The 17,806-nt window shown below is 34.9% G+C and overlaps 1 protein-coding gene and 1 long non-coding RNA gene across 5 annotated transcripts in view; one reads left to right on the plus strand and one right to left on the minus strand.

Moving 5' to 3' along the window:
• Positions 1-1,199: 1,199 nt before the first annotated feature.
• LOC117118044 (protein ABHD8-like) overlaps positions 1,200-17,806 on the plus strand; it is a 27,087-nt gene continuing 10,480 nt past the window's right edge. The window contains exons 1-3 of one of the 4 annotated variants that reach the window (XM_033262547.1): positions 1,200-1,523; positions 10,435-11,046; positions 12,067-12,237. In XM_033262547.1, the coding sequence (XP_033118438.1) occupies positions 10,484-11,046; positions 12,067-12,237 (734 nt within the window). In that variant the 5' untranslated portion in view covers positions 1,200-1,523; positions 10,435-10,483. The remainder of the gene's footprint in view (positions 1,524-10,434; positions 11,047-12,066; positions 12,238-17,806) is intronic. The other 3 variants (XM_033262554.1, XM_033262540.1, XM_033262531.1) reach the window with 3 other exon arrangements.
• Positions 13,961-16,031, minus strand: LOC117118083. The gene is made up of 3 exons (XR_004447001.1): positions 15,228-16,031; positions 15,015-15,136; positions 13,961-14,887 (listed from the first exon to the last, which is right to left on the minus strand). It is a non-coding gene; the product is annotated as an uncharacterized LOC117118083 (long non-coding RNA).

Consider the following 17,806-nt stretch of genomic DNA (forward strand, 5'->3'; position numbering starts at 1 on the left):
CTAAACACACTTACCTGGTGCCCAACTTACTAAATTAGTGCCCAAGTTATCTATAATCCATTTATCAATTTATTTTAGCAAATATTGCCAGAATTAGCTAACATTAATTGATTATTACAAAACACACTTAACTGGTGCCCAAGTTACTAAAAAGCAGTGCCCAAGCTATCTATAATCAATTAATCTTAGTACATTAGTGCCAATATTCATTGATTACTGCTAAACACATTTGGGTCATTCTTCGCTAATGTGCCATTTTAGAGGTTTAGCAATCATGAAAAAAAAAGTTTAAAATTTGTAATTCTTTTATTACACATGTCATCATTATGCCATATAACAACTATAATAAACATTCGGCACGATAATTAGGGCATTTTAAACGTTTATTTAAGCATTCAATTTTCAGTGCTGTAACATAGCAAATTTTGCAAGAATCATCTCCATCACACTCTTTGTGACGGAGATGATGATATACATATAGATGTGAATCTTAGTGGAATTAAAAGATAGATTGTATTATTTAAATATAGGATAATGCACATTGAACAAACAGGTTTCTAACAACATGTCATTTTTATTTATAGCTGTTTCTGAGAAAAGAAAACATCAAGAAATCATCTCCATCACACCTGTCTCTTATACACATCTAGATGTGTATAAGAGACAGACATGCCTCAGCCCTTAAAAAAGAAATATACAACTTAATGCGCTAACATAACACCTGTTAAATTAGTGCCAGAATTAGCTAATAAACTGTACAAAATTAAGGGTGACATTCGCAGACTGGATAAGACTGCCGCAGGCCTTGCACCACTTAGCCTCCTAGACCTAGGCCCACCGTCACGTAGTACCACCCAAGCAAGGCTAGGTCTAGCTAGAGCCTAGAGTACAATAGGTAGGCTAGATGAAGAACTGACTAGACTAGACCCTAGGGCTTTACCTCTACCTAGGCTAGCAAAAGCCCTTATATAATAATATTTTGGCCTGCCCTAAATGTTTATGAAACCGATGTTTTTGTTTTTCCAAACTTAGGCCCTATCTTCAATCGGTCTCACTCCACACACGGCGTCGCCTTTGTTTCGGCGTGTGTGATGTGTAGCGTGTCTTGTATGAATATTTATATATACGATCGTCATTAATTATTCATGACCTGACGGAACTGGTGCCCATAATAACGCTTACCCTCATTTTTACTTGGCGAGTGCTCTATCTTCTCTGTTTCTAGTATCTTTGCCTATATGAATAATTCATTAACTAGGCCTAGTCGATTTGTTGCTACGTGTGGCGCCATTTTGTTGTGAAACAAACAGTCCGTGTCATGTGAATAATTATAACTCCATGTGTGAATGCAGCTGAAAACAGCCTGGCTAATAGAGAGTTTTATTGATTTTTATGGTATATAATTTATGTCAGTCAGCCGCCCACGATAAAAGTAGAATGTTGTGAGTAAACAGAAGACGAACAGACGACGTCAGTAAGATTTTCTTGTAATAATCATTATATTTAGGCCTAGGGCCTACTCCGTAAGTAATAACTAAAAGGAGATAGGCCTATGGGCAATGGCAATGCCTAAGAGTAAGCTCCACTAACCATGTTGGAATATTAATGTCTATATGATACGTGGATGACAATAAGTAAAATGAAAAGGTGGCAAAAGTCAGGAGAAATCGTTCTGTCGAAAATGACACTGGAACGAAATGTTTGGGAGAAACCAGCCTGCTACCGTACCGATGATGAGGGCCTAGGCCTAGGCCTAATTAATGTCGAATTGTAGCCTATTTTAATACTTGGAGTACTCAGTATGTAGGCCTAGGCCTATACTGTTTTGAGATTAATCAGCAGACCTTTCGGTTTTTATAAATTTTCAGTGGCAATTTTTATTTCTATGCCCTACTGCTGTATTCATTGTTACGAATATGAATATTCTTATTACTACAGTTTTTGTCGTGGGTTTTCCCTTAAATTTCATCAACCTTTTTCATCTATTTTGTTTTTCAAAAGTTATTGTTTCGGTGTTAGTACTGTCATTTTGGATATCTAAATTATTTTGCAAATATCGATTTATCATTTTTTAAATTAAAATATAGGCCTATGTGTTTTTCTTAATTATTAAGATTGCTTAAATTGTTAATGTTACATAATATTGTCAGATTTTATTCCATTTTGTAAGTGGCGGATTTTCTCTGTTGAATAAGAGTACAATGTGAAGAAAAGAATACAACGATCTCACGATGACGATGATCAGAATTTTACTAAAATAATATGCTATATACTTCATTTCAATCATATTGAAGAAAAAAGATGCAAAAACATTTTACATTTCATTTTAATTATAAATAACTTGTGGCCGAGTTGACTTGTGGCCGAGTTGGCTGTAGCCGAACTTTTTGTGGCCGAGTTGACTTGTGGCCAAGTTGACTTGTGGCCGAGTTGACTTGTGGCCGAGTTGACTTTTGGTTGAGTTGACTTGTGGCCGAGTTGACCTGCACCCAGGCTACAGTGTAGTAAATAGTAGAATATATATTTTTAGGCTAAGGCAGGGCCTAGGCCCCTAGGCCTAGTAGTAGTAGTTCTAGTAGGGCCTAGGCCCAGGTTAGGGCTGTCCCGAAAGCTCAGACCACGAAAGCTAAGATCACGAGATATGAGACCTACTCGAAATATCAGACCCCACAAATTAAGACCCTCAACCTGCCTCAACTTAGTATGCCAGGTCAGATTTCCAGACAATAATAGCTTTTTTCGAAAGCTAACATCAATATATAGCCTAGAACTGACTAACCATGAAATAAACACCAGTGAGTATTATCGATACAAGCCATGGAGTTATAATTATTTTGATAATTATAACTCCATGTACCATCTAGGCCTAGGCCCCTATTTGCGAAGTTTACTGGAGAAAACAAACACAGTACAAACAAACCGTTTTTAGTGTATACACAGGCTACTCCACGGAACCGTACGGTTTTGATAGCGGTTTCAAATGCACATCATGCGAATATCTGATAGGCCTATATACTGTATTATGATTCTTGATCATTCTCGATAATAATAATATTAATAATAATAATATTAATAATAATAATAATAATATAATAATAATAATAATAATAATAATAGTAATAATAATAATAATAATAATGATAATATAATAGGTCGATTTATAAGGTGCAAATAAACAAGGTCTCTAAGTGCCATGTCCAAGTCCTCTGTGGCTGATTCAGGGATTTTCTGACGGAGTGTGGGAGAAATTCTCGCCGCCACGCCCACCTTAGCCCCACCATGGTTGGTGTAAATAAGTGGGAAATAATCAAGCTATTCTTTCATTCCACTGCAGGATCACCACTGAACTCATTGGTACAATTTTTCCTCTTTTATTAACTAAAAATTTTCGGCTGGACTGACTTTGGGGGGGGGGGGGGGGGAAGGGGCCCTTATGCCCCCTCCCCCAACCTTTGCTGGATCCGCCACTGGTCCTGCTTTCATGTTCTATGCTTTTAGTAATTTGATCTTTTTTATTATATAATGTTTTGAAACCGAATATAAATCAAAAAAGAAGTATAGAAAGGTAAGGTGCATGTAAAAAGAGTGAGAACGATCGAGAACCATAATATTAGATAAAGTATTCGTATGATAGATGTACATTAGAAACGGCTATCGAAAAGGTACCGAAACCATACCGTATGGTTCCGTGGAGTGCGAATTGCCGGTTTGTTTGTACTGTATTTGTTTTCTCCAGTAAACATTGCAAATAGGGGCCTAGCTGGGGGTATCGATGATACTTAATTGTGTTTATTTTATGATTAGTCAGTTCTTTATATTGACGTTAGCTTTCGAATAAAGGTATTATTGTCTAGAAATCCTGGCATACTTAGTTGAGGGTCTTAATTTGCGGGGCCCGGACTTGCGGACTGATATTTCGAGTGGGTCTGATACTTGTGGTCATAGGTCTTAGCTTTTGTGGTCGGTAGGCCTTTTAGTTTTATGACAGGCCTGGTGGTAGGGCCTAATAGTCTACAAGGCCTTGGCCTAAACTAACATAAAGTTAAACATCCACATAACTTAAACTTAGGCCTAGGCCTAATAAAAGGAAGTTGTTAGAACTAAAAGCAAAGGCACAAACCGAAATGATTGTATCAATATAGGCCTAAGCTATCCTATGCCTAGGCTATCCTAGGCCTAGGGATTAGGCCTAGGGCCTAGCCTAGGCCTGTGGTATGACCCTAACGGTTAAAACAACGTGATTTTCGGACTTTTGGACAATGACTTTACAGGAATCTAATTTTAACAGATGCATAAATATATAACTCGTACCTTCCAACTGCAAATTCATAAAATTAAATTCCATCCAGCCTGTAAAATGTAATCATCCTTTCGCCGATTTTACGCTAGTTTTTGTCTCCCCTTGGAGGCCTTCGCCCAGTTTTTGGCCGTTAGTTTTCGACAGTCAGTGCTATTTTCGTAATTTCCATATCTTGGAAATACAAATTTATTCGCATAATGATAATAAAAATGTTAAGTAATAGTTAATTTGAAACTTTCTTACAGTAAACTACCCTTTTAATATAATGAAAGTGTACAAAATTAGACCAGTTTGTGGTCGCATGTCTTACAAAAGTAGCGAAAAATGGCTACTTCGCCATCTTGTTTTTAGGACGCCCTCTATAATTTCATAGTAATTAAGAATAGGATGATGAAATAATAACCCCAACCTTTGCCCTGTGACCTAACCACACTCTTTTCTTATTTGCTACTGTATGCCACATGACGGTGGCCATTTTTCGATCTCAACGTTTTTAGACTTGAATTTTCTTTCGAATAAATGTAAACTTGGGATAAATTTTTCCACTCTAAGGTAATTAATTTTAGATGTAATATGACACCATATTCTTATTATTCCATGTAAATTTAATATTTCATAAAAATTTGAATTTATAATTTGAAAAATTTTTTTTGCAGACAGTTTTTGTTCGAGGGTCAGTGCTTCACACTGTTTACATCGTAAAATGATATAATTTTACCAGTGACATAGAAATGGATAATTAAAAATTCGTTATTAAATTTGGAAGTTGAAAACTAACGTAGGTTGAATATTACCGACTTACCCTAGGTAGTATGGAGCGCCGATAGTGGTGTCTTTTTCCTTGCTTTCAATCGATGAGCGCTCGCTCAGGGATTTCAAAAGTTTTGAAAGTAGGAGGCTGAATCTGAAAAGTAGCAGGCGCACCATTTATCATCAAAGTTCCGAGTGGGTGGGGGGGGGCGGGCGTGGTCTGGAAATTTTTTAAATCTAGATGCCAAGAAATGGCCTCTCCTGCATTCTTGGAGCTCTGTTTATAAATATATTTTATTAAACAAAATAATGTTGTTTTGTAAGATTTTTTGGTTTTATTCTGCTGGTCATAATGTCGAGTTGTACCACACTGTACTAATATAGCAGACATATACTAAAGTAATAATTTGTAATAAGTGAATTTATTATAAAAAAAATCCAAAATGACTGATACAGTATCATGACATTACTGAAGTACAGTAAAACATTTCGTTTCTGCAAGGTAGGTATTTATTGTAGTATACAGGCCTGGATTACTGTTTCACATACTGTGGAAAATAATAAATAGAAGTACTGTATATAAAGCTACTTGTTTGAATATCATTTGTGTGGTTGCTCCTGGATATAATCAGCTACAACCTTATCATGAGTTGGAATCTGAAAAATAACAATATAAAACAAATAAATAAAAACATCACTAAATATATTTTTGGACAAATCTATAATCGAGTGAAAAACTTATGATACAATTTAATTATTATAATAATAATTATTATAATAATAATTATTATAATAATAATAATTATAATAATAATATAATATTATTATAATAATTATTATTATTATGATTGTATATTATAATAATCAAATCATTGCAATATGTAATCTTATATAATTTAATTTAATAATTGAAAAGAACAATCCTACATAAGTATCAGTAATTAACATTCAACATACTCAATTGCCCTCAGCCAATAGGTCTTCAACATGGTCTTCAGCTGAAATCATCATCTGGAAAAAAATTAATGATTTTTTTAAAGCTTTAAAAAATAGCATATACCAGTAGGAATTACAGTAGTACTTCTTCTGGTAACTGTAGACAAGCCTTAAGATAGGCCAGGAGTTAAATTACAATTAATTTGTCAGTCGGCCCCTGTCACGTGACATGTTGTTTGTTATTTTGTTTTGCTTAAATCTATCATAAGTTTTATTAAGTACAATTTACTAGGTCTATGTATGGTGAAATAATCCTTTTAAGTAAACAATGTGTAGGCTATCCACGATGATTAATTTCTGGAACCGGACGGATCGCGTATCCTAACTAGACTGTACTATCTTATACTTTGTATTTTCACTCTATAGCTAGCCTCTTCTTTTAGGCGCTAGGCCTAGTGAAAATAGATATACGCCCATATTCTTAAAACAAACTTTAGTCGAACTTCAAACTAGAACTTCATTTAGTGCTACTTGCATCTTTAACTTCAATTTGTATTCATAAACAATGTAGTCGAAGTTTTAACTACGACTAAATCAAGTCCTAGTTTTAGTTCAACTGAAGACGACTGGCAATCCACGACTATCAAACTAACCAATGAAAAGGGCTTTATTAGCAGACGAAAGTTTAGAGATCCGGTAACACGGATGAATATTAAGCTGCCGTCTGTGGTTCAAAAACTATTTCCTCATAATTCATAATAGACCATCATTCCCTTAATTAATTTTCTATAATTAACTATATTAGTTGTTAACATATTACAGAGAATTTGAATAGACACTGAAAATTTGCTTTCTTTGGAGAACTATAGTTGAGCCCGAGCGAGGGCGGCGCCATCTTTGTTGTTGTTATTGTGAAGCTACGTGATCGTAACGCGAGGAGATTTCGTGTGGCCAGCAAAACATGTTAATTTCTCCTTCTAGAAGCTAAACTTGATGTCTCTTTTGTTTAACACACCGAAGATATATCAAACCTGCGTATACAATCGTTTTTATTCGTTTCACTTTATCGTGAGTTACAAAAAACACGTTTTTAGTGGGGTAAATTTTTCAAGTCTGCGATTTGCCTGACCCTAGGCTGACTAAAAAAATCGGCCTGCGGAGGTATAATTTTAGTCGAGGTTCACGTCATTTAGTCGTAGTGCTAGTCGAAGTTCGTTTTAAGAATACGAAGTGATGTAATTTTAAAGTTATAGCTCGAACTACGACTAAAGTTCGTTTTAAGAATACCGGGGATAGCCTAGTAGAGGTCTAGTGAGTGAGCAAAACCTTGTGGGCCTTTCCAGAGGCCCATCAATCGTCATTCATGATCAGACTGATGAATCATTTTAGCTGTTTTGTTAATTCACTACCATCACATGTTCATTAAAATACTTACCCTTTTTTGAGAAAAAAAACCCATTTTTTTTCTTGCTTCACAACTTCAGTGTCATTTTCCGCGATCTCCGACTATAACTTTTCATAAACAAAAGATTTGGTTGGACAGAGTAAAACGATCCAATTGGAAACCGTTTAACAGCCTGTTTAGGCTCAGTTTTATTATCATGAGGTCAGTTAAGTGTCAGAGGTGACGATGAGTGAGAGATCTGTCAACACAATATTGTTTTAGCAACAAGTGCGGCGAGATCGCCAATCAAACAGATAAATTATCATCATCAGTGTCACATCAGATTTTAAAATAAACAAGAATTAGACAATTGCTATGATTTGAGTAAATGTAAATGTAAAGTAAGTTTTGAGTAAATGTAAATATATCTAGGCCTAGTCATGTATCGCTGTGTACCATGAGGACAACCACACAATCTCTGTATGGGTAGCCTATATTTTTTTTTCAAAGAAAAAGTAGGCGACGCACATGTGCGATGTACACGGTGGATTCCGTCGCGCGCTGGCAGCTTTTGAAACCCCTGTCACTGTCATCAGTGTTTTAGGCCAAATAAAATTTATTATTAGTTTCACGTCTGGAATTTGAAAATTTTTTTTTGATGAGGGCCTAATTATTTGCTATAATTTGCTATTTATAAAAAAAAAAAAAATGGCAGAAATTTTAAAAAAAAAAAAAAATGGCAGAATTTTTTTTTTTCTGATGAGGGCCTAATTATTTGCTATAATTTGCTATTTAAAAAAAAAAAAATGGTGGTATTAATTAGAATATTTTGGAAATAGCATTCAGTTTTCCATATTTTTTTGTATTTGGTAATTGTTTGTACACAGGTCCCTCATCACAATATGCAGTCTTTTAACGCCAACATAATGTCATTGGCTGCCGAATGTCTGAAATCAGACGGCTACAAGTACCAGTACCAGTATGTAAAACACGGCATTCAATAATTGAAGCAAAAACAACCACTCTACATTGTATTTCCGGGGAGCTCACTTGCATACCAACCAAACAGGGGGGTGCCGCAGCCACTTCAAGACATGAGACACTTGCGCTACCTATTTTACTGAAAATTCTTATGGACTTGAACTACTATTTACCAAAATCATACTGTGCCCTAAAAGACAACAGGAAAAAGGCCACTCAATAGTGCCAGAGAGGGTGCAATATTGACTGGCTCCTGATTATAATGAGTCGGTAGGCTTAGCAAAGGGCTGCTTAGCACCCAGTTTAGCTTGAATTTCCCGCGGACAGATTTTGGCCATATTGATACCATTTCTATCGTAGCCCCTATGTGAGTGCTATCTGACTGTAGCAAGGTGGATTCCAACGACCAACTAATTAGCAGCCTAATTGTTTTCTTTTTTTTTAAACTTGAATTATTTATGATAAAAAGGAATACAAATAAAATATACGGTATTGATATCATTTATATGGCCTAGATTTGGGCCTTAATGAAGCACAAGACTGATTTATTAGTTTTAAATATTCCATATTATTGGGGTATTAGTTCCTACAATAGTTGTTCTATTACAAGAAAATAAAGGGGTCAGTACAGTAATTTCTTTGAAATGTGTTAAGTATTAAGCATGCAGACAAGCAAAACTGTGACCAAAACAAAACAAGGTAAAAAAATGAACTACAGCGGACCAACACGATTTACGACCATATCGTTTAACTTCTTTTCAAACTTCTACACCAAAGAGTTTTAATGGGCGCAAAGTGCAAAAATAACATATTATTGATTTTGATGGCTGTAATTACACACATAATGAATGAAAAAATATTAAACAATAGTAGAGCTCCGCATACAGTAGTACACTATAGGAAGATTATTATATGAAGTGTAGATTATATCTACCCTTATATACAAGGCCCAAAGAATATTTCTGAATGCATTAAATCTAACCTACTGTAAAGCTCTATCCACACTATCAAATTTTCTTTGACAAAAAAAATGTGACAAGCCCATATATAGTAATGCTATGCCTATATATGGTCATGCTGTTATGTCATCATGCCCATATATGGGCATATCACACTTTTTTGTCACACAAAATTTGATAGTGTAGACAGAGCTTTAGTGTAATAATTTTCTGTTAGTGTACGATGCACGCTCTACTAATTGCTTTATAAGTGGTCGTGTGTTGTGCGATCGAATCATTTTGCGTCACACCATGTTTTTCTATCGTTTTTTGACATGGAACACTAAATTTCATATAACTTTAAGGGTATTTACCAGAAGGTAGTAAATGTATACATATTTGGAAAGCCCACATTATAAGGTATCCAATCAAACATGTTTTAAAATGATTAAATGATTCATATTTAAATTAAATGCAAAAAAACTTGAAAAAAGAGGTGAAAAATATATCGTGGGTCAAAGTTGCATAATTCGAAAGGGAAATACGTAATTGAAAATATAACACCTGTTTTTAAATCTCAATAAGATAGGCTTTCAAATGATGAGATTCCTAATTGATTTTTAATCAACAAACATAACTACCCCACTTTATAACCAAAAAGAGTCTTTTTTGAAAGTTCAATTGATAAAAAAATTATCAAAACACAGCATCATTCAATATTCCCATTATAAAGAATAGGGCGATTGTCACAATGCGCGACCAAGTCAATCGCCAACCAACCAACTGCTGTAGCAGTTATAGTGATAATGATCAGAGTACTGTGTGCGTATTTACATTTAGCCGTGCATATGCTGATTTGTGCTCCTGCAGTACGAGTTAACTGCACATCAGCAGTATAGATAGAGGGTCAACGAAAATTTATGATTATAGCAATTCTAGATGGCTGGAAATAGCACGCTTAATCTTGAATTGAAATTTAAAATAATTTTCTTTTTTTTTTCAATTTTTGGGGGGGGGGCAGGGCGAGGCCGGGTGCCCCTCCCCCTTGAATCCGCCACTGTTATTGTGGATGTAAACCCTCATACAATTGTTAATTTTTCAAAATCTAAAATCAAATAATGTATATTTTTCTATATTTGTTACAGATTTTAATTGCTTTGAGGCCTATCACGTCTGTGATGACTGATCCGAGCCATGATTCAAGACAAACATGAATGCAAACAGCGACACAGATGGCACAATCATGTACATCCAGCATACTCTATCCATGGTGATATATTAAACATCAAAATCAGAGAGGGACGCAACATAATGGTGCAGCATATAGTTAAGGGTGAAAGAAGGCCTTCTTGTGTACTCAAGAATGTAAATAGTTTGTATGTTGATAGCAATACCTCCCAAGTTCCTGTAAAATGCAATCAATGTGTGTCAGAAAATATTGTTATAGACAAAATTGTAAAATCTTCAGAAATCCATGAAGTTGAGACCTCACCAATAGTAAGTGGAACATCACCAACACGTAATGTTATATTCTTTATTCATGGTGTTGGAGGCTCCTCAAAACTATGGCAGCATCAAATTGAGTATTTCTATCAAGGAGACTATGAGATTGTAGTTCCGGACTTACTTGGTCATGGATTGAGCAGTGCCCCAAGGCCTAGGAAAGCTTACACATTTACAGAAATAGCAAATGATGTGCTTGCATTGTTTGATAAATTTGCCAAAGAGAAAAATATACTTGTGGGGCATTCTTATGGGTAAGTAATTTGCTTTATAGCTTTTAATATTGAATGATTATTGCTTGTTTACCCTAAGAAATTATTTAAAAAAATTAGCAAAAGTGTGTAGTGTAATCCAATGATTAAGAGAGCAGCTTAGCTCAGTCAGCTAATCTGGTGGTAGCCACTGTGTGTGCGCTGAACCGTATAGATCTCTAGGTCCCCGGTTCAATTCCCATCGCTGCCTCTCGTGTTTCAGCTAGAGGGCTGAAATACAAGTTACAATAGCGCACCGTCTTTTGGATGAGACGTTTAAGCCGTTGGTCCTGTATGCATCTATGGCCCATGTGCATGTTAAAGAACGCAGTACACTCTTCGGAAAAGAGTGGGGGATTGTCTCCCAGTGTACTGTCCAATCACCACCAGAAGGACCTCACTAGAAATATGTCTTCTAGACTTTCGAGGGCTCTCCTTGGTGTTTACACCGAATAAATCCAATAATCAAAGTACAGTAGAACCCCTCATTTACGAACCCCGATTTTACGAATTCCCGATTTTACGAACGAAATATAAAGGTGATGACGTCATAAAAATTGAAGCGAAAGATTAAAAAAAAAAAAAAAAACTCGCTCGAATTGTGCCTGTTATTACCATGCATACAGCACAACACACCTTATTATTTATTATTGTACTTTCTTTTTGGAAGCAGCATTGATCGAAACTGAGATGTGTATAAGAGACAGGGTCAACCCCGATTTTACGAATACCCGAATTTACGAACGGCTCTGGGCCCGTGCCGTACGTAAATGAGGGGTTCTACTGTACAGACATCAATATAAATTATTTGAAAGAATTGCATAATTATCTTGTAAATTTTGTAAATTAAGCATAATTGATCTGTTGATCTGTATAAAAAAAGTAGTGGGGATACAGTACTGTGCTTAAAAAAACTTCAATATCAATATCAGGTGATTAAAATGTGCCAGCATTCATTGAAATCAACAGAAAATATGATATATAGAGATTTGGTCATAACTTTAAATGTACTTTTTTGTACAGGTGTTCATTCTGTACAAAGGTGGCCTGTGAAAGAAGCAATCAGGTATCAAAATTGATATTAATTAGTGGTGGTGGTCCTCAATCATTAGAGCCTCAACCTTGCCAGATATTTTGCCTGCCAGTTTGGATCTTGTCCTGCATAAAGCCCATAATTGTCAATGGATTCACCAAGTAAGTTGAGATCTCTTGATTTATTTTCTAGCAATGAGTGATTGCAAATTTAATATATTCTGTTAAAATCTAATAAATCAAAACAAGTGAAATAATAAAGGTAAATTTAATAAGCCTACACAAAATGGAAGGTTGTTACACTAGTGGATACACATTTGTCCTTTTGCATGGTGATACAATATGGCATGATGTGGGGATACCAAAACCAAGTTACAGGAAATATGATTAGACCTCTGTGACCTTTGACCCCAATTTTAATATTTTTATTGAGGTAATTTTCTTGCCAAATTGCTCAGAACACATATTTATATTTGCTCTAATACAACTTTTTGCATGAAACCCAATGCTTAATGTGATTTTTCATAAAAATCATGTTTTTGGGCAAAAATATGAAATTGTCATATCTCTGCAACACTTAAGTCTATAGAAATCAAATTGTTCAGAAGACATACATTTATATTTGCTCTAATACAACTTTTTCCATGAGAACTAATACTTACTGAGAAATTCTTTAAAATCATGTTTTTGGGCAAAAATAGGTAAAAACCATGTTTTTTAGAAGATCGCCATAGAACACGATAAAGTTAATGCACTTCAAATAATTAATAATGGAAATATTATGATGACAATCTTTGGAGTAATCTTACCCCACTTTGACAATTGCATTGATCAGGTTCAACTTTATGCGGAGATTCTTGATGTTCTTCAGATTAATATTGATAATTGTGAATCAAGTCCCATAATGATTGTAGGTGATTTTACCGCCTCTCTTCCACACTCTTAATAAATTAACTGTAATTGGTTTAAATGACACCCTTTTAATTCCAATAGTATGCTTCTGTACGACTTCACTTGTGATAATGATTACTTTATCTGTAACTTTGCTTTTGAACAGAATGTTGACTATACATTTTCCAATAAACAATAGAAGGTATATTGATCATAGTATTGTTTGAAGGTTTGCATGGCGAAGTAATAACATGTGTTTAAGCTTGCGGTACACCACGTAGGTAGTTCTGAAAAGAACTGGTATAGTTGAGAAAGTCTCAACGTTTCAGTTGAGATGCTTCAATCGTCTTCAGGAGGATAATATCTGTAGAAATTCCAAACTACATAAATACAGTACAGACACAAATTATCGCTTCGTATCTGCGCGTAACCTCTCGTAATCTGCTCGTAGGTACGTTTTGAACCTAGCTACGAACCACTACGAAGGTCATTGTTATTTTAATTAGCTTTGCAATGATCGTAAGCTGGATCGTCAGGCTGATAAACAATGCGTAAACAATACTGAAATATAGTTTACCAGCTTTCAACACGTGAGCAATGTTGCAATTTACTAATAAACAATGTTAGAACTTTATTGTTTTGTTATATCCTGCATTATTAAATCGATCATGTTTTAAAACTGTGTTTAGTTTGCTAGCTAGGTAACCTAGTGGGCATTCAGTATGTTCGAATTTCGATGTCATTTAGGCCTACGTACGACCTACATTTTCCCCTATAGTGGAGGAGAGCAGAGAGTAGTTTATACTGGTAAACTTTCCAATTCGGAGAATTTTGATCTGATATTATTGTTATCGTAACCAGAATGTGTTATGCACGTGACCAAAAAAATATGGCCGATTGGTCAGTTTAGCAACAAAATTTGTGTTAATATAATTTTATTAAATTTAAGAAAATAAAAATTATAAATATTTACCCACAAGTCAAAAATCAATAGGCTAAACAGAATTCAAAAAATTGGTGAAAACAAAAAAAATCCATACTGCCACAATCCGAAGCAGCCTTGATTACGCAGCATGTATCACGGTAACTACTGTATGCAGCCATTTTTTTTTGTCGAGTATTTACCAGTTTTCTATTCGACTCAACGTCTTCGTAATAAGTAGGATTTTACCACTGCGAAGGTAGGCGTGGTTTAACGAAGAACGACCAATCGAATACAGCCATTGTTTGACCTTAGCAGGAGTTGTTTTTTACTAGCCAAGTGGACCAGGAACTTTAACAATTTTACTGGTCCTGAATCCATTTCACTAGCCACACTATTTTGTATTACATTGCATTAATTAAAATAAACACACTGTCCTTGTTATACACAGCAAATATATCATTTTTAATTAGTTTACTTCACATATTTACATTTATTTTGATATAATGTGCATCACTGAACACAGACATAGAAATTTAATTTAAGTGTAGGACTTCATAAGGATTAAACCTCAATCAAGCAAGTTGTGTTCGGCATAATTGTTATCACTATAACTACTAGTACTACTAGAATCTGAATCACTGCTACTAGAGTCCTCAAAACGATTTGTTGTGGCATATCCAGCAGCACCCCCTACCCTCGCAAATCGCCTTCAACGACTGCCACTGATATTTCACAAGTTGATAGGAGGAATAGGATCAAAATTCTCCACTGGAGGCGCTTGAAGCATAACTGCAGCAGATCTGACACCCTGTCATCTTTCAGCCTTGTTCTATGTTCAGTTTTCACCTGCTTCATACTGCTGAAGCCTCTTTCAGTATCAGCAGAACTGGCAGGTATGGTAAGCATCAGGTCAACCCTGCGCAGATGTTGGGTAGCTCAGTTATGACTGCGGGCACAACCTCCTTCCAGTTGGCTTGTTTTACATAGTTTTCGTACCTTTTTTAAAGAGAAACAGGAAAGTTAATAAACACAATGATGCACTTAAAATATGATGTAACAGAGGTACAGTAATATAATTGATACTGTACACCAAATATGCAAAAATGAGAAATTGATACTGTACTTGTCAAACCATGGCTTTGAGTATATCCCACTCTGGTTCCACCTCATCAATAGCAACACCACTGCGTTCTAGTACCTGATTAAATTGTTGAATAAAATATCTACCTTTTTGTTCTCCAAAATCTACAAAAAAAAAAAGGTTTTGTATGTCTTGAATTACCATCCTCTTTGTTCCAGAATTTGAAGCTAACAATTTTCATTGCATCAAAAATACCTTCGTTCATGTCAGAAAATCAGCCATTGAGATTGGCATCCAATGAATTCAGGAGTTCATCCATAAATTTTTCAATATTCCCTTCCTCATTAAGGGTTTCACCATTGAACTCAAGACAATAGTCTAAGGCTTTGCAATTTTGGTGTCATATGTCTGAAACCAAAAAAAAAAAAAAAATAATAGAGTACACACACTCATTTTCCAATTTGGTATATATTTTGTATTTTAATAAAAAAAAAAATATTAGGTTGTAATGTATAATTTTGTTTTATTTTTTATTATTTATTATTGTACTTTCTTTTTGGAAGCAGCATTGATCGAAACTGCAACATCAGCTATTGTGGCATTTTTTATTTGGGCTAGTACCATGACAACATCTAACATAAAGTGCATGAACTTTATCATCTTTTTTTGGTGTAGGAGCTTTAAAAAACCCTTTGCCTTGGCACTAATTGCTGCTGATATTCCTAATTGAAACTGTACCTATAATAGAATAACAATTAATTTCAGATTAAATAATAAACTAAAACTTGCTAAAAATAGGACATTAAAGATAATTCTATAAAACATAACCTAATTAAAATGGGTGACCAGTGCTTTATACCCTAAGGGAGCCTCGCAAAATAAAGCAACGCGTATACCCGTCTACAACGCATGGTTGGGGATTATAATCTCTTCGCATTGCCGACGAGTGGTTCAAGATACTGATAAAAAATGTTGGACGATTCCATTTCGCGAATTAGGGTTTGTTTTCCGACGTTTTTGTTCTACTTGTTTGCGTCGGTTTATCTCGTGATATTGATGTACTGTAATTATCTCTTTTCTATGTTTTGTCATAAGTTTCATTCATTATTATGAATTAATTTTAATACTATATCCTGTCATTTGTTATTGAGCTATTCTGTAAAATTTAAAACCGAAATGTTGAATATTAAGACTCGAAACCCACTGATATTTCCTATACACTTTTATACTGTATTATAATCAGGCCAAACTCATGTTTTTGCCATGAATATTGACGGGATAAATGCAATTTAATGCCAGTATATTGCTTTATCTAGAACTATTCATAGGAACATTCCCACCGCTCTGCTGATATGGAAATACAGACAATCAAAGTGTACGTGTCATTGATCTTGCTGCCGGCCGAGTTATGCATAGCTCAAACCCTTTGTACGCCGTCCAGTGTTAACCAGGCCAAACTCATGTTGTTGCCATGAGCATGGAGGAATAAATTCGTAGTGACAGGATAAACGCAATTTAATGCCAGTACCTGCTTCTTCTAGAACTATTTATAGGAACAGTCCCACGGTTCTGCTGCTATGGAAATTGACTATTAAGGGTCATTGATCTTGCTGCGGGCCGAGTTATGCATAGCCGTACCCTTTGTACGGCGCCTTGTGATAACGACTCGACGTTACCATGGAAAAGCATAGAATAAACTAAGAAAATATCAGTCTCTGAATTTCTGTGTGCAATTAAATCTTGTATTTATTATTTTCTTTAAGTCTCATTTTCAATTATATTTTATATTTGCTATATATATTTGAAAATGGATTTGGTACGATACAAATAAATTAATTACAATAAAGACAACAAGAAAGTGAACAGAAATTAAAAATCAAACAAGAAGAGCTCATTCAGTAGAACATAAATTAAAGTTAATTAGCGTAAACAGTTTATTACATGAACATAGGCCTAATTAGTGATCAAGATCTACTGTGTGTGTGCAGTCGCTTGTGTATGCTTGTATGATAATCTGATCTAAACACAATACATTTATTTTAGTGTTTTTTTTTTGTTTTGTTTTTTTTTGTTTTGGAAGCTGAACAATAATAATTTAGGCCAAAAAATGGCTACCGTATCCGAAAACGCCATTCCTCTACACCCAGGCCCAATGTCTGTTTTCAAAATGACCTACAGTACAGAGAATGAATGAAAATAAATTGGGAAAAAATAATGCCACCCTAGCTTAGCCTACTGCACTAAATTCTGATATTCATCGTATATGTTGAGTATTTATTGGCGGTCACTGAACTTATGAATAGGACTACAAATAGTAGGCCTATTGTACACTTATTTTTGATATATAGGCCTACCATAATATATTTTAAATGCAAGGTTATTCCCGACTATTTAATATCGGAACAAATTATAGACAATAAATCAATGGATAAAAAAAGCAATTTAAAGAATGAAATAATGATAATATGTTAAGAGATCGTAATTCAGTAAATATCCCATAGCCCATTGAGTACAGGACCAGAGTCAAGCGTCTAACTTTTACTTTGATAGAACATAGAGCATGTCAAAACCACAGGCCCTAAACTTCCAGCCAGCGATGCAGCACACTGCAAGGAAGACGTTCCAAGTCCACTTGATACGCCGTGGCGTATCAACAATTGAAAACTACTTTTATACATTACCAGGGCGTTTTATAAATGAAATTAAAATCCCTGTAGTAAAATAACATAATTATTATAAAATTAATAGCCCATATGGAATGGTAGAGTCCATGGTTAATCAACGACGCAACAAAACATGTGCTTCGCTGTGTGAAATGGGGTGAAAGCAATACA

This window comes from Anneissia japonica, unplaced genomic scaffold (genome assembly GCF_011630105.1).
Source record: "Anneissia japonica isolate Jap-2015-1 unplaced genomic scaffold, ASM1163010v1 scaffold287972_len269925_cov191, whole genome shotgun sequence".
Taxonomy (NCBI): Eukaryota; Metazoa; Echinodermata; class Crinoidea; order Comatulida; family Comatulidae; genus Anneissia; species Anneissia japonica.